This window comes from Rhinatrema bivittatum, chromosome 13, assembly GCF_901001135.1.
Source record: "Rhinatrema bivittatum chromosome 13, aRhiBiv1.1, whole genome shotgun sequence".
Classification (NCBI taxonomy): domain Eukaryota; kingdom Metazoa; phylum Chordata; class Amphibia; order Gymnophiona; family Rhinatrematidae; genus Rhinatrema; species Rhinatrema bivittatum.
The window spans coordinates 19522287-19540005 of record NC_042627.1 but is presented as its reverse complement, the minus strand read 5'-3'; the positions used below and the strand labels follow the sequence as shown (position 1 = coordinate 19540005).

Genomic DNA, 17719 nt, shown 5'->3' with positions numbered 1-17719 from the left:
AAACAACCAATAACAAGAGACAAATTGAAAGGAGTATAAAGTTACATTATAACAATATACATTATAACAATATAATATGTATGTGGTGTGGAAGGAGATGTGGGGATGTGTTTATGTATGGCTGGGAGCACTTTTCCCCTTATACTCTCAACTTTATACCTCTTTCCTCACCCCATGTGGAGATAGGAACAAAGTTGTAGTGGCGTTGTGAGTATGTGAGGGGTTTGGCAGCAGTGGTGGTAGGGCGTGTGTGTGAGCGTAGAGGGGTTGGTGAGGGTAGGGCGTGTGAGTGGGAGATTGGCAATGGTGGTGCATGTGGAGGGAGGGGTTGGTGAAGGTGGCGATGTGTGAATGTAAGAAAGGAATTCGCAGCAATGATGGTGTTTGTGTGGGGAGGGGGACTTGATGGTATTGGTTGTGTGTGTGTGGGGGGGTCTTTGGAGGTGGGGGTGGTAGTGGTGTGTAAGTGGGGGTAAGGATGGTGTAGGGTGGGTCTGGAGGGGGTGGTGTGTGAGATGTGTGCAGGGGTTGAGGGTGATGCGGTGTGTATATGGAGCGTATGCAAGTGTGGAGGGGCTTGTGGTGTGTGGTAGGACGTGTGTATGAGGGGAAGGGATGGTGGTAGTGCAGTTTGTGAGATGTAAAAATGTTTAGTGGTAGTAGATGTATCTGTGGGGGCAGTGCTGGTCTGTCTGTTGAGACAGACCAGCACTGCCCCCACAGTCCCCATCCCTACCCCATCCCTACCCTACCCTCCTACCCTGCCCCCACTGCCCCATCCCTACCCTACCCTCCTATAAGAGGAGGGTAGGGTAGGGATGGTGGTGATGTGGAGGGAGGGTTTGGTTTGCATTCTCTCCCCCTCTCCTTTAGCATTCCTGTTTTCATCCTCCCTTCCCAATATGGTACTCCTTACTGACCTTCCTCCCTCCCCAATCTTACTGCTCTCTTCTTTCTCGCTACCCAACCCTGGACTGCTTCCTTTGGCTGGCAAGGCCCAGGAAACCCCCATCAGCCTTTCCAAGGGCAGCCCCACAGCCCATCGCGTGCTGCTCCTCTCTCCTACTCCCCCCGCCCTCCCTTGGCTGCTTTCTGCCACTAGTGTGGCCAGATAAATCCTGTGAGCCCTGCCACCACTACTGCTGCTCAGGCTTGGAGAATCCACCAGCCCTGGCACTGCTACCACTCTTTTTTTCCCCTTCTCTCTGACATCATGGTGTGGCCTCTCTTCTTGATGTCTGCAACAGCTCTGGGCAAACGTCACTCTGAACACATGCAAAGGCGCACTGCAGTGATTACCCAGTGCTCCCAAATATTTTTATTATATATATATATATATATATATATATATATATATATATAATGATGCGGTGTGTATATAAATAAGGAATGGGGTGAGTGGGCCGAGAGGGAAGGGAGTGGCAGTGACAGAGGGATGTTTAAGGAAGGAAAGAGTGTGAATGAAGGGAAAGAAGGAGAGTGAGAAAGGAAAGGGGAAGTGGAGGTGAGATGGGAGTTCAAAAGGGGCTATGAAAGAGAAGGGGAGAATGAGTGGGAGTTCAAAAGGAGATGTGAGAGAGCCCCTTCCACATCCCCTTTCGAATCCTCACTCATTCACCCCTAGTTTTTCTTTCACATCCTATTTTGAACTCCCATCTCCTCTCCCCTTTCCTTACTCACTCCCCCCTTTTTTTCCCTCATTCACATCCCTTTTCCTTCCCTTTGTCACTCACCCCCTTCTCTCACCTTCCCTCTCATACCCCTCAGCCCACTCACCCTATTCCCTTCCCTCTCACTCACTGACTTTCTTTCCCTCCCATTTGACTCAACCTCAACTCCTCCCTGCCACTCTTCTTTCCCTTCCCTTCCCCCACCCCATCTGACTACTTAACCTCCCTGAATCCCCGATTGTCGTCTTCCTTCCTTCTTTCTCTGGAGGTCACTCACCACTGGATTTGGGCCCAGCTGCATGTGTGGTCTTCTTCAGCAACTATGAGCTACTGTGCAAATACTCTTGTTGCTGGCAGGGTGTGGGAACCACCCCAGCACATTAACTCAGTAATGAAAACTGCCCCACAGCCACGGGTTCTTCTATTGCTTGCTGGGTGGGAATCCACTTATTGCTGCACAGGGCAGGGGCCGCATTTTCAGGTACAGGGAAAATCACCACGGGAGGGGGAGTTGGTGGGCTGCAGAAACTAGGGACACTTTCTGCCGGTGTCGGCTTACAATTTTGCACCATATTTCGCCTCTGCCTAACTGTAGAACTGCTGCGATTCTACAATTGGGCAGGGGCCGAGCATGGTGCAAAATTGTAAGCAGACACCGGCAGAAAGTGGAACCACTCCTGCGCGTGCAACCCTCCCTCCCTCCGGTGCGGTGGCCTTTCCCTCTAGCGAGCGAGCCTGCAGCAGGATTGGGGACAGACGCTGTGCAGACCCTTCAGCGGCCCAGCTCTACTGCAGTGCAGGACCGGCCCACATCTTGATTCATTAATAAATATGGCAGGTCGATGATCAAAGCATGCGGGAAGATGTGGACCGGTCCTGCACTTGAGCCCCGCCACCGTGGGGTCTGCAATGCAGTACTTCGAATCTAGCAGTAACATCTTTTTGTTTTTATTCCTTTTTTTTTAAGAATAGGCCAGCAATTTTATTCGGTTGCACTCGCAGCCGAAAACCTTTAATGGTTTGGCTGCGGCGCGGGACCAACAACATTATGTGAATTGAGGAGCCGGCTTACCTGGTGCCAGGCCAGTCACCGGCTTTTGGAGATAAGCAGTGCGGGATAAAAAAAAATAAATAAATATGGCACTGAAGCAATCTGGTCACCGTTTGTTTCGCAATGGGTTTGCAAACGCGCTGCTCACCAGGAGTCACCAGTACAGCGCGGGGCCACAGCCACAGTGCAAGAAGGAGCTGGGGAAGACCATGTGACCAGCCCACGGGGGCAGGCCCCATAGAGCAATCCTCCGTCCCTGGACGCAAATACTTCCAGAGACCCTCTTTATTTCCATGGACTGAACAATTAAGGAGGCAAAGATTGTGCTAGCTCTGGAGATTTTGAACAGGATAATCATCACAGCCAGAGCAACACTATTTACAACATAAAATATTTGTGGGTCATTTAGTTTCACTTTCAAACTGAAATAATTAAGGCCCTCCCCCTTTTTTTGTCTGATTTATACTTCCTTCATAAAGAGCTATTTATATTTAAAGGTGTAAAGGTATCTCCTCTTATGCCACACTAAAGCAGCGGGGTGTGTTCTTGCACACACGCAGACCCTCACCAGAAATTCAGGCAAGCAGCACCCTGATATATCCAAGGCATGAATATGCCACGAACGGAAGATTTTTAAAAAGAGAAGGCGAAGTCGTCAATGAAGGGCACGTCCTTATTTCAAGAAAGTATAAGAATTAAAATATATTTGAACAAGCAAAATCTAAGAACAACATCAAAACTAGAAAAAAATAGGCTCAAGCAACAAGTCATTTGATATTCTGAAGAATCCAGTTAGTACTGGTGATGCTGCATTGCTACCATTATAAGGTGTTAGCCACAAAATTAAATGTTTAACTATCTGTGGCTAATGGCTAAGAGAAACCCAGAAAGTCTTTGATATCATAGTACATTTTTTTTTCTGACCTGGTAGCAGAGCCAGTGGAGGCATTGACTAGGCTGTCTAGGTGGCTGTCTAGACTACCACAGATTTGAGGGCCGCCGCACAGCAGTGGCAGGACTGTAGCAATTGCACCTCCTTGTTCTTCCCATTCAAGTGGCCTGGCAGAGGAAGTGCTAAATTAATTGGATGGATGGGCAGACTGGATGGGCTATACAGTCTTTTTCTGTCATCATGTTTCTAAATCATCAGTGGGCCCATGGGGCCAGAAGAAAGGAGAAAAAGGAAGCAGGATTGTCCGGTGCAGCCAGAAGAGAGGAACAGGGACAGTGTCAGCCCACTTGGCCAGAAGAAAGGATCAGAAGCAGAGTAGGCCTGGTGACCCTCCCAGCTGGAAGAGAGGAACAGGAACAGCATTGGCCAACATTGCCAGAAAAAAGAGAAGTCCTATCAATCATGTTTGCGTGGAAGAGTAAGGGAGCATGTGGGTGAGAAATGTAAAGAAAGAGTGTGTGAGTGCAACAAACCTCCAACCATGGGCCTCTGCTCCCAGAAGGGCACCTGGTGTGTATCATACCTCCAGTTCTGGTGAAGCCTGAGCAACAGGGTCTGTCTCTGTGTATCTTTGAGAGAGAGAGAGAGACTAGCCATAATGCCCACTCCCTAGATAGGTATTTATATCCCTAGTAACTCAAGGTGAGGTTTAGGTATTAGTGTATTTTATTTTATTTATTTAACAGCTTTTAATATACCGGTGTTCGTGCAAGCACATCACACCGGTTTACAATAAACTTGAGAAAGGAGGAAATTACAAAAAACAGGGAGTGGGGGATGGAGCAGGAGCGAAAAAGGGGGGGGGGGGAGAGAGAGGGAGGAAGGTAAGGAGGAAAGAGAGCAGCTGAGCAGGTAAAAGGAACGTAGCAGTATTTACAAGAGAGGTTGCTTAACGGGGTTATACATTGTTGTTTAATTACAGCGGTTAAGGGGGGGTAAAAGATTATATAGGGGAGAAGAGTGGATGCTTACTTACAACAGTTATGGGATATAATGAAAACTTATTTGAACATTTAAAAACACAAAAATGTAAAATATTAGCTTATTTACAACAGTTATGGTTATAGCAGGTACTAAAAGGGAGCTTGATTTAAGGTTTTTGGCGCAGGTTAAATGTTTTAAAATTGATAATGCAGCGGGGTAGGGGGTTAGGGGCCACTTTGACATTCAACGTGAGACGTACAAACAGAACAGTGGTCTCTTGTGAAGGTTTGATGACCTTCGGAGAGAGGAAACTCACACAAAGATGAGATTGGTGCAATGTTCTCTCCACCTAGCTTGATGTTTCCTCTCTCCGAAGGTCATCAAACCTTCACAAGAGATCACTGTTCTGTTCGTACGTCTCACGTTGAATGTCAAAGTGACCCCTAATCTCAGAAGCTAATGTCTTTCATGTTATTCAAGGGACCTTTGCCACACTTATAGTAGGATAATACCTATTAGGAACAATTACTCAATTTCATATCTGGACTATTGTAATAGTCTTCATGTGAGCTACAAAGAATCCATAATGTTGCAGTGAGGATTATCTTTGGCTGTGTTAAATGAATGCTGGTGTCTCCATTGCTTAAAGTCCTTCATTGGCTACTAATTGTGCATAGGACACAGATTAAAATCTTGTGATTAATTTTCCATACATTGAGAGGAGATAGTCCTGGTTATTTGAATCATAAATTACTGTGATATTCCCCTGGATGCAGTTTGCCATCTAGTCAGGCAGCTCAGTATGTATCCTCTCTTTTAAGGAATTTGCTCACACATTTTAAAAATCACCTTTTCAGGGATAGGTCCAATGCTCTGGAATTGTCTTCCAGAGGCTTTAAGTCATGACTTGTATTTCAGGAAACTAGAAAACGTTATTGTCTTTTAATTGATCTGTTGAATCTTTTGAGCACTTAGAGTTCTGCTGGTTTGTTGATCTTCCTGTTTTGTATAGTTTGTTTATTCTTTTTAGCATCTCTTTTGATATAATTTATTTGTTTTATTTTTTCATCTTATAATGAATAGGTTTTGTTTTTTATTAGGTTTTTAGTATTTTTTGTTTTATGTTGCTTTTATGATATATTGTTTATATATTATGATTGCACATTGATTTTACTGTCTATTGTACACTGCTTCAGATAACCTCTCGAAGCCTATGGAGGCAGTATATAAATAACTGACATGGTTTATTGGTTTTTATATTCCGTCACATCAGTAAAACCTTCATAATGCATTGATAGTAATAGATCTGAAAGTCACTCATTTATTTAGAAAACAAGCTAACCACAGGTGGGGCTGTATTTATTTCTTAGGTGACTATAAGAGCAGGAGAGTGTGTGTAGGCTGGAGTGTCCCTCCAAGTATGTGGGTGTAAAGCGATCCCCCCTCTGAAGAGAAATCATAGACACTTCCCATCCTGCTGATCTTCTCTCCCAAGCATTGCTCAGTTGAGCAGCAGCATCCCATCAAACCTGCCCCCTTTAAGATGTAAACGCATGCTTGCAGTGATTCTATTTTACAAAGCTTCAAATACTGCTGACCCCGGAGCTGTTGCACCTTTAAGAGGGTGGATCTGATAGGATGCTGCTGCTCAGGCTGAGCAGTGCTTGTAGAGTTTGCAGAGATCAAGGAGGAAATGGAGCCATTTTCATCATGGCACTTGCCTGTTCTGCCTAATGAGAAATCCAGGCCTGGACCTATGCAATAGTGCTTCGCTCCTGCACTGGAAGGACTAGTTACAACAAAAATGAGTGCCAGCTGTGATACTGCATGTTTTGAGATGTAAATATCTGGTTGCTGTAAGACAGATCCGACCATTAACTAATCTCACCACAAGACAAGGAGCAGTCATGAGCAGAATGAATATTGTCACTATTAAGCTGTGAATGGATTCAAACGAGTGAGCTAGAGATGAAAGGTGCTTCCATCCTCTGCCAAGCCAATAAACCATTCAGTCATCTGTAAAGGAATGGGTATCCTGATTTTAACCTCCTCCAGCCCCACCATTGCATTACTACCTGTCAGTTGTTGTTAGGTTTTTCTTAGACCAGTTCTGTTGGATCAATGCTTCCCTAAAGTCATAAATTCTGAATTAAGATGAATTGATGGCTGAATTAATGTTTAAACCAGTACATAAATACTGAGCTGGGGAAAACCAAGATTGCATCTGTGCTGATTAAAAGGTACTCTAGACAAGTGCTTCACTGTGGTTACTCTAATGTCATGGGGTGCTGACAGCGAAGCCAAGGACCCTGTACCATCAACATTCTGAGAAATGACAATATCCAAAACAAAAGGGTTATGGTTTTCAGAAAATACATTTCTAAAAAAAGGCAAATATATGGGGGAGGAGGGGCTTGTATTGATATTTTATTAATACAATTATGCTCAGTTCACTTTTATAAGATATAGAACTCTCCAACTCATTACCCTAAGGGGTCTATGCTAAAGCATAGACACAAAGGAGCCAATTTTCATATTGCCTGCATTTGGACAAAGTCCGCAGGTTTCTCACCAATTCTCAAAGTGAAACTTGCCATGAGTACAAAGTATACGTGGTCACTTGCATTTGCTTTTTCTGCAGGTAGGGTTTTTCTGGAAAAGTATTTGGGAAGGTTTGGAAATCCATCTGCGTGCATACTTTTCATGTCCTCATGTAAGCATGGCTCTGAGAAAGCTTCCTTTCAACACAGCTAAAAGAATACATGCTGTGTTACAATCCAGAAATTTTTAGCTGCTTTAAGGGAGGAAAATTTTAGACAGCTGAGTAATGTGGGTAAAATGCTTTTTTGCCTACATAAATTACTTTGAAAATGAGAAAACCCTTAACTGCATCTGGTCCTTAGATCTGAACAATCATACATGTTGCCTTTAAAATCTTGCTTATGAGTGAGGCATTCCATAATATCATCTGAATGAGATGCTCTCATGCATATTCATTTCTAACCCTTGAAAACCTTTGAAAGTGACAACAATTTCTATGGTTTATGGTAGTTTTGCTGCTGTTTGTAACCCATCATCTATAATACAGTCACAGCATCCAGACCAATGTTCCTATAATCATAGAAATGGTCTCACTTCTATTCATTAACACTGCTCAGCTCTTCTTTACTGCTTTCAGAATTTGAGTGGCTTGATAGTATCTGGATATGTACAGGAAATTCAAAGTTGAATTTGAACAAGGAGCCTGGTTGGGGTTTGATGGAATTTTTGGATTATTTCCAGATCTGCTGCAGAAATTAATCTAAATTTCCCCAAATGCAAACAGATTTCATGTAGCTTCATGATTCAGAGAAATATGCCCACTGTGAACCCATGAAGGGTTAAACTGCTCAAACTCCAATGCAGATTCACTGTCTCAAGGTATCCACAGATTTTGTTTAAAGTTCAACAAACTAATTCAATGTTTTAAAAATATTTGCATTGATTTTTATCTATTTTACATGCTAGAAAATGCCCTATGCTTGAATGTGCAATCTCTGTGTGTAGTTAGACTTCCCTCACCTGTTCCTACTCCTATTTTGTATGGGTAAATGTATGGAGTACAAGGAGTACACAACATTTGTGAAGACATTCAATATCTCCAGCACTTACTCATCAGGAACAACATGCACTCACCATACATTTCTGCTTCCTTCTCTCCCCACCCATCCTGATGCAATCCCATATCTCCTCTCCCCATCCCACTCACTCACCCTACCTCTCTCCCCATACTCACTTCCTTTCTCTTCTCATACTCACTTTCCTCACATCCTCCTTCCCCAACTCACTGTGAACTCTCATAGATACCGGCTATGGAATCAACAATACCACAAGTTCTTAGCTACCTCCATAAAGTTTCATATAAGTTGGCTGGCTTGTTTGACAGATACAATTTGAAAGTATCATTTTCTACTTTGTGTATACCTCTCAAATATCAACTAACTCCATTTGTTCACTGGTTTTGCTCATAATAGATTACAGAAAGACAAATGGACAGATAGCTTAATAAGCATAACCTATCCATAAAGTCAAATTTTCAACTCTTGCTGATGTAGACCTATCTAATATCAAATTTTAGCTAAATCTGTTTACTGGCTTCTCTGCTGATACTGACAGAAAGACAAACACAAACTTTTTCTTTCTTTTTGCAAAACTTCTAAAAATGGTAAATGACTCCAAATTAGTTTAAGTCCATGAAAACTGCAAGAAGTTCACATAATTTAAGAAAAACATATAGAATGCTAAAATTTGCTAATACAGTTATATTTAGATTAATTATTAAATTGAGCATTTAGACCTTAGATCAAATTTAAAAAAAATACATAGTTTCTCAGACATAAGCAAAAGGTTTAGTGGAATTATATAATTTTGTTTTAGGGTTATTTGGGGTAGTGGTTGGTTTCATGTGACTAAGTATATCATTCAATAATGAAGGGTTTGCACTTTTTTATCTAATCAAAAGAAGGTTGACAGGCATTGATGCATTCAGTGGAGTTTCATAATTTTGTTTGAGGTTATATGATTCTTTGACTATGTATCTTATATTTTGATATGTGTATTTTGATTTATTGTGGGGAAGTTGGGATGGAATAAATGCATTGTTTTTAATTTATTTATTCTTTTGTCTGATTTATTGTATGTGAGATTTTGTTTGAGTTAAGAAAAATGTTGGGGTTATTTTGATCAATTAAAATATTTTGTAATTACAATATATTAAAGTTAATTTTGTTTGCTATAGTACAAGGTTACTAAGGGAAAAGCAAAGTCAGTGTGCATGGTAATGCCATTCTGATTTCCCTATTGTGTCCCTATGAAAATCAGGATTACATCTCCATGAAAGCAATAAGGTAAAACCAGTGCTGGATCAGCTTGTCCCCCCTTGTCATACAATGCACCAATAGTGTAGTTATAAAAACTGAGAACTGTAAAATCATCCCAAATATATCTAGTCTTCTGGCTTTTCTGCTTTTTCAGTGAATATATTTTGCACTGGAGTTAGTGCAGCATTTTCAAATGCTATCATATTCATCCTCTCAGGCAAATTTTCTATAGGGGATTTTAAAATCTTCACTTAGGCCTGGATTTTCTAAATTTGTAAAACTTAGAAAATCTGGCGGCGAAGTGGGGGGTGGGCCCTGCGAAAGCCGGCTGCAATCGCACTACTGCGGTGCGATCGCTGCCGGCTTTCGCAAACCAATAGCGCCACCGTGAAAGGTGGTGCTATTGGCCACGTTACTGACAGGGATAAGGCTCCTTACCTTTTCGCCATCAGCGGTGTCTTTGCGGCATCCGCCCCAATTCCTCCCCTTCCGGTGTGGATGCTGCCGAGAACCCACCCCGATCTAGGTATCGCATGTGAAAAGTCCCTTTTCGCATGTGATACCTTTGGAAAATGACCCCCTAAGTAACTTCAATATGTCAAGCCCAGTAAGCCCTTTCATATTAGGAAAGTTAAGAAAGTGAACAAATTTTTAAGTTTCAAGTTATTTTTTCCAAGGTTTCAACCTTTCGTCTTAAAGATACTTAAAGGTGAATTTTAAAAGCCTGACGCAGGTATCAGTTGGGAAATACACAAATAAGACAGGCTTGTGCAGGCTGAGCAGATTTTAAAAGCCGCCGAGATACGCGCATATGTCCTGTAGCGCACACATCTCTAAAGTTTTCCAAAAGGGGTGGGGTGTAGGTGTGGTCTGGATGGGGCATGGGCATTTTGGGGCGTGAACTTAAAATGTGCGTGTAAATAGTGGCGTGACCCAGTGTGCGCCGAGGCCCCCCCCCGCTTTGTGACTATTTCTGCTATGGATGCTGTGTAAGCTAAAATTTAAAGAGAAATAGCCAGATTTGCGGGGTTTTAAGGGTTGGGGGTTAACTGGGGGGAGTGTAGGCTATCAAACCAAAGGGGGGGGGGGTTGGAGGACCTATTTGTTAACTGGGTGAACTGGGGAGGAACTAGCAAAACTGAGAATGACATCGGCGTGTGCCTTTTAAAATTCCTTGATTTACATGGTAGAAGCAGGATGCATGCACCCACTTAAAATTTGGCACATGGCCAGGCTATTTTATAACATGTGCGCATATGTGAGAGCAAGTTATAAAATAATATGCACGCGCGCACAAGTGTGCCCGCTTGCTGGTTTGAAAGTTACTATGTCTATCTTTTATTAAAGTAAGACATTGCTCCAGAAGACTTAAAACCTTCATAATTAGTAGATCCTACTGTTCAGAAGTTTTAGCAAGAAGATCCTTCTGGGCAGGCACATGTGCCTGTAATATCTTAGCAGAAGACAGAATGCAGAATGGTGTTTGCCCATTGTATTGATGTCACTGATTTTATGATGTTTCTTGTGTGCAGTATTATATTGTCTTAATTTTTACACCATGCAGGAGAAAGAGACAGCAGTGGCAGAAATCAACATTTAGAAGCACTAGGCCTAGTGCTGCTCACTTACTGGCAAGGACAATAGTAGCAGTACTTTAACCTCATATCCCATGGAGGAAGGAGCGATACTCAGCAGCAACCCTTCTTCACCCAGCAGACCATATTGGAAGAGGAACCACAGCTCTTCTTTGGCCTAGCTATTGGGAAATAAAGAGTAAAGTGGAACGCTACAGATCTGAGTGGGGAGTATGATAGTATATAGAACCTGAGAACTTTAAAAAAAACATGGTTTCCTATGGAAAGCAATCTGTTCAAGTAATTTATTTTGTAAATAATATTACGCCAGTACAGAACCACCTCCTACTGAGTATTTGTGCACTCATCGGGAATCAAGGGACAGGATTTGAACCAGCATCCGTAGAGAGGAAAAAATCCTGTACTCCGAGTTCGTGTCACCTGTGGTTCAGTACATCACTAAGTAAAGAACCACAATCCAATTACGATATGTAAAAATAAGAGGTATCTTCATTGCTCCGTTATAGTAACTATATAAGTGATGTCTAACGTGTTTGATTATGTAGGAACACACATATCACAGAATTCTCCAAGTTCATCATTCAATTTCATACCCTGCACTGCAGGTGTAACATGCTTAAAACTATTCAAGCAGTGGAGCAGTTAATTTATTTTTGCAATAAAGTACTAAACATAGCAGTGTGTTTCACAGAAAAAGGCTTGCAGTGAATTACAGCAAGCATTAGATCTTATCGCCTCTGGACTGATTTTAAAATGAGATGCAGCTCCCTACAGCTTTTTCTTATGTACAGAACCAATGCATTATAATCAATCCAAGTGCATGATTCTGTACCTTCACTATATCAGTTTTCTTGCAGATCTAAGTTGGTAGCAAGATCAGATCTAGTCCTGCGTGGCTGCTGCTAATTTTCTTTCATTAACCGATGCAAATGTAGGTACCTATAAATGCACATTAAAAACATGCACTAGCACATGGGAAGGTGACTCTATTGATTTCTCATTGAAATAACTAAGCACACATCCTGCTGAAAGCTACACAGAACTCTTTCTGTAGGACTTTCTCAAATTTTTCTTTCAGCTGTTAGATACTCTTTGGTAGAAAATATTCTTAGCACTTTAAGATGCTTCTGATGTAACATCCTCACTAATGACATCTTTGGTATTCTTAGCAACACTACTGCTAATGCTACTAAGTTCAAATTCTTTCTGGTATGACATACTATAAGTGATATTGGTTTCACTATGATAAGCACACAGACTATACTGTGTTTGCTCTGCAGTGACTACTGCTATCCAGTGTAGCATGGAAACATGAGTAACTTAAAAGGCTGAGCATGAAATTTTTGTTTGCATGCCTGCCAACAGGAGGTAAATATCACAGAGGCCAGAGTAAACTTCATTCCCTTGAATTTTATGCTAGATAAATTTCCTTGCTTCACTTTCAGTTTTTGCCGATTTTTTTATCCTGCCTGATTTTTCCAGTGCATGACAATCATGACAATGTCATTAAAATAACATTTGAAATGCAGTAGAGGGTCATCCAGTGGCAGAAAACTTAATTTACTGAGCCCTGCCACGGTCCTTAAATGAACCTGAGAAGCCAATGATTTTGCATCTGGGGTATACACAGTGGAAGTGTGGCTGGTTCATTTTAAATCTACCTGCTTGCCATGATAGATTTAAAATGAACCAGGCGTTTCACACATTGTAAGTGACTGAATACCAGTACATATTATGTGCCTAGCTTCAAATCAGGAGCTTAGAACAATGAAGGAACAGCAATGAAGCTAATTAAGAATCTAATGCACAATACACATACTCTCTTCCCTATTCAAGAGCATTGCCTCAGGGGACCTAGGAAAGCCCAAGGTGATACTCTTGATCATTCAAGGTGCCCCTCATTATCACCAACTGTACTGATATTTGTAGAGATATATAGATGAGTATTTCTTTAAAAAAAATTACTTTTTATTGCATTTTACATAATTTCATTAGTTTTTATAACATTCTGTGTAAAAGAGGCACACCTATAATAGTAATGAAAGATACTAACACATAGAAAAGTCAATGTTCAATTACCTGAGTTGATCATAAGAGTGATAAGGAATAATCTTGTAGGTATAAAATATTACTAGGGTGAGGGTACATAGTGCTGACAAATTTTCACTCCCTTAGGATAGGTGGTGATTTTTATTAATAGAAATTAAGCATTTTATGTTATGCTTTTATATTTTGCTCAGGGCACTTGTTGGAAAGGTTGGCATGATACATCCTAGTAAATGAAAGAAAGAAAATAAAATATTGTTCGACTACCAAAGAACTTATCAAAAACGTTATTACTATTTATTGCACTCATGAAAAAATGTTAAATACTCTTTGGGTTAATGATTTTCTAAGGATTGAAAATATGGATACATGTATTGATAGGAATCAAGACATTGCATATATGATGCTATTCCACTCTTTTCCCAACTCCTGACAAATTCCTATAGTGTTCTCATCCAGTGCTGTACACATGGTCTGATTCTGACCATATGCATTAAGGAGTTGGCTGTACTCAGGGTGGAAATGCTGCTACTTGCAATGTAACCATTCTATTTTATGCATTGTTGTCACTGCATTTCAGAATCTTTTCGTTAGGCCATAACAAAAATTAGCCCCAGAGGCTAACATTTCTGTTACGATTGAACTACTACTCACAAAAGAATAATGGCGTTAAGTAGTTCAAAATAATGCCTTTGGGAAATTTATTTATTTTTTTTATGTATGGTTCAAAAGATACTGGGCCAGATTTAAGGAGAGGGCAGAAAAAAGTATAGTTGGTTTGGTTTTATGATTTTGAAATTGCACATCTCTTGCCCCAAAGAGCTAAATTTCAATGGTTAGGTAAAAGTCCCATAGTGCTTTATATTCTATGCATGCCCCAAGGATTCACCATTCAAAAATGTGCAAACAAAATATGTTTTCATTTGTAAATAATATTTTGATTATTTTGTTTAGATCTTATTTTGTATATGTTTTTGATAATACTTGGTATTTATTCACATTTATATATACTATTTATATGTTATGATTTATAATTGTATTTTAATGTAATACTTTATTTATGGATAAAGTTGAATTCTATATGAAATGCTTTGATGACTTTTATGGAAAAATAGTAAATCAAGTAAATAAATAATAATAATAATAACAATACTTGCAGGCTCTGTGTGCTATTTCTTTTTTTTTTTTTTTGCTCTAATTCTGCCTGTTCCTTAAATCTGTCCCATTTTGGCTAGGTGCTGAATTCAGACACAGACCTCCTTATATTGAGGACAAAAGTCTCAAATTCTGTAAAGTTCCTGATCCCTGTCCAGAACCAAATAGCTGGAGATATTTGGACTGCATCATTTTTTTCTTAATCTTATCAGTTAGTGGCAAAAATACTGTTCTCCAATCAAGATACTAACAGTACCGCTACATGATTTTTATATTCTTTCAACCACAGCATTAACAGTCTTAATTTTATCTGCTTTATAGGCATCAGCTCTCATTTCGCCATGTTAAAATTTCCTCCCCCACCACCATCCTCCCTTGAAATGCTCAGTGCATGGCTACGTTTTGGTCACCTCTGTTTAATTCTAGCTTCAGTACTGGCTTTTAAACAATAGCTTTTCCATTAATGTTCACTTCAAGCCACCAGCAGTGCAATTAATTTACAGCAAAATCCAAACCTCCCAGCAGCTGTGCTGTGTGTGGACCTGTCATCATCTGTGCCATTTGTGGACTAATTTTTAATCTTGAAAATGGAATTGCAGATGGCACAAACCCTTTCCTTTTTTTGTGATTTTTTTTTTCCTTTTTCTACAGGCCATCAAACTAATCTTGCATAAAGTGAACCTTAGAAGCAAAGAAGCAAACCCAGATTATGCAGTACCATGGCTTTCACCAGGTTTATGGGGCTCAGGGATTATTCACAACAGTTGTCTGGGGCTCATCCTTAACTAGTAGCAGGCCACCAGCTACCCAAGAAGCAACTAAACATACAACATATTGGAAATAGACTAAGAGAAATCAAGCATTTTCATTAGTATAGACCAATAGCATAAAAAATATCTTTGGGAGTCTTTTAACAATATTAGATTAATGGAAAAAGCAACAAAGAAAGTACCCATTAATTCTAAAATGGGTCAGCATGGACAGTTATTATTTCTTTGCCACCAATATTTTTTAATATGCAGAATTTGGTGGTCTTGTAACTAAACCTAAACTATTTTCTTCTGTTATTTAGTTTTAAACCTGATAAGTTTTTTTTTACTGTATTTAAATACTGTAGATGGTTTTTCTTCTTTTACCCATCTACCACAGACATAAAAACAAAAACAGAGAAATTGACAGCAGATGGTCACCTGCTGTCTGCTCATTTTCCTCGTGCACTCTAACATGCCAGACCCTACTTGATTTTTTACTTTATCACTGCTGAGGATCCTCTGTACTTGTCCCATGCCTTCTTGAGTTCCAATACTGGGTTTGCCCTCACCACCAATGCTGGGAACCTGTTCCATGTACCCATCACCCTTTGTTATACCTTCTACTCTCATATTCTGACTCTACTCATTCTTGAACTTCTTTTTCCACTGACAAAATTATAAAGCAATTTGAAAATGACTCTCCTTCATGTGTCACATAAAATTGTTGCTTGTTTTTCTATTCATAAAGAGTCCATGTCGGTATTTTACACTGTCCCCCCCAGTCTGAGAGTTGCTGTAACTTCATGGGGCGTGCTATTCTACATAGCAGCAAACAATATAAAGTGTAGAAACATTAAAACCAAGCTAATCATTATAAAGACAAAAAAATATGAAATGAAGTAGGATCTTAATGAAAAGGAATAAGACGTACAGGAAAAATATCTGTCATTATATAGAATGGAACATGTCTATCTTAGGCCCTGTGTATTAATAAAGCCAAAATATATTCAAATCCTGAGAGTCAGCCCATGCTTTGCATGCACAGTTACCACTGCAATTCTTATGCAGTGTACAGTCAGAATAAGATTTGTAAGTGGAGGCCAATATTTCTCTTGCAAACATACCAGTTTATTAAGAACAATAAAAGATAAATGTTTGCACTGATGAGAAAATGTCTTGCAGAGGGATCCTTCAAAGTATCACGTAGCTTACAAATGTGCTTTCTGTGACTTTTTCTGTAATAGGTTTTTAAAGGCAAATGTGCATTTCAGATTTTTATTTCCTGATAATATTAAAGGGTAAAATACAAATATTCTAATGTGACAGGATTATTAATTACAGATTCATCTCTTTTTCAACCCAGAGCACCTTTCAACAAAGGACAAAATAAGTGTTCTTATTGCAGCTAATAAATTACATAACAATCATTACAGTTATTAAATAAGACTATGTAATATGTCAGCTAATAGATAATAGCACTGAAAACAGTTAACATGAGAAGGGAAGAAATAATTTTTAAAAACTTTAAAAAAGTCTCCTACAGTTAGGTTGATGTGGCTGTATGATATTTAAGAGATTCTTTTGCACACTCTTACCTACGTGGTTTGTAGAAAAAGTGGCTGCAGTGTGAAGGGTTGGTGGGTTTGTTGTAAATCAGAGGAGTTGTATTTGTGGATTTAAGAATAAGCAAGATTTTTGTGGGATGCGTGCTGTTTTTACCTGAAATCGCTGTACGGGTGAATAATCCAAAACCCAGCAGACTTAACTCTTTCTTGCTCCCTCTCCACTGCTTTCTGGCTGCCAAACATCCTCAGTGAGAATTTATTCACACCAGGCTGGAGCATGGCCCCAAACTGCCTCTGCATGAAGCTAGCTTGGTTCAATCTTTGGTCATCTTCTGAAAGGATTTGATCAACCCCTTCCACTTTTATAAAACTGCTCTGCTGTTGTTCAGAGGAAGGAGACTGCTGTTGCTGCTGGCCCTTGGGGCAACTTGGGCTCCCCCCTTGATCTGGCCTCCTGGAGCCCATATCTTCAGTTGGGGATTTTTCCTCACAAGGGCTGACTTCCACTTCCATGATGAGTCTCTTCTCCTCGGTGGAATCAGAGTCATGAAGGTGCCTGCTGGTGATAGAGGACAGGCTGCCTTTAAACCTTCTGCAGTCCCCATTGCTGCTTGTTTTGATGGTTTTACTGACATCAGTTTCCATCACAAAGTGAGGTTCCCCTGCAGCTTTAGTATCCAGACCCTTGGTGACTGACCCTCCAGGAGTGGGAGAAGGTAGTGGTTTGAGCCTGATGCTTTTTCTCCTGGTGTCCCTATCACTGTCTTCCTCTTCATCCATGATAGATGCTTTGGGTCCTATTTGTTGGGGCAGGCTATAAAGCCTCTTCCTCATAGAGGGGGGTAGTTTGTCCATTCTCTAGTGAGGTCCAGACATGCACCCGTATACAGATTACCTCTTTCTTCCTCCAGCTTAAAGGTCTGAAAGAGCACCTCTCACCAGCATCAGATGTGTGTCATCTCTCACCAGCCCTGGCATCCAGATACACACACACACACACACACAGGCTTAGACCCGAGGTTAGGAGGAAAACAACAGCATCCCAGTTTGGCACTTGATATCTCCTTGGTATGAAGTGTGATTGCAATTCCTGTCTGTCTCTTTCTAGCCCCTTTTCAGTCAGATCCAAGGCACTGGAAGTCTTGATGAA

General features: G+C 40.6%; 1 protein-coding gene across 2 annotated transcripts in view; it reads right to left on the bottom strand.

Moving 5' to 3' along the window:
• HCN4 (hyperpolarization activated cyclic nucleotide gated potassium channel 4) overlaps positions 1-17424 on the bottom strand; it is a 337366-nt gene extending 319942 nt beyond the window's left edge. Inside the window, exon 1 of one of the 2 annotated variants that reach the window (XM_029575658.1) lies at positions 16724-17424. In XM_029575658.1, coding sequence (XP_029431518.1) covers positions 16724-17424 — 701 coding nt within the window. Of the gene's footprint in view, positions 1-2742; positions 3054-16723 lie in introns of those variants that run through there. The other variant, XM_029575659.1, reaches the window with a different exon arrangement.
• Between the last annotated feature and the right edge of the window lie 295 nt (positions 17425-17719).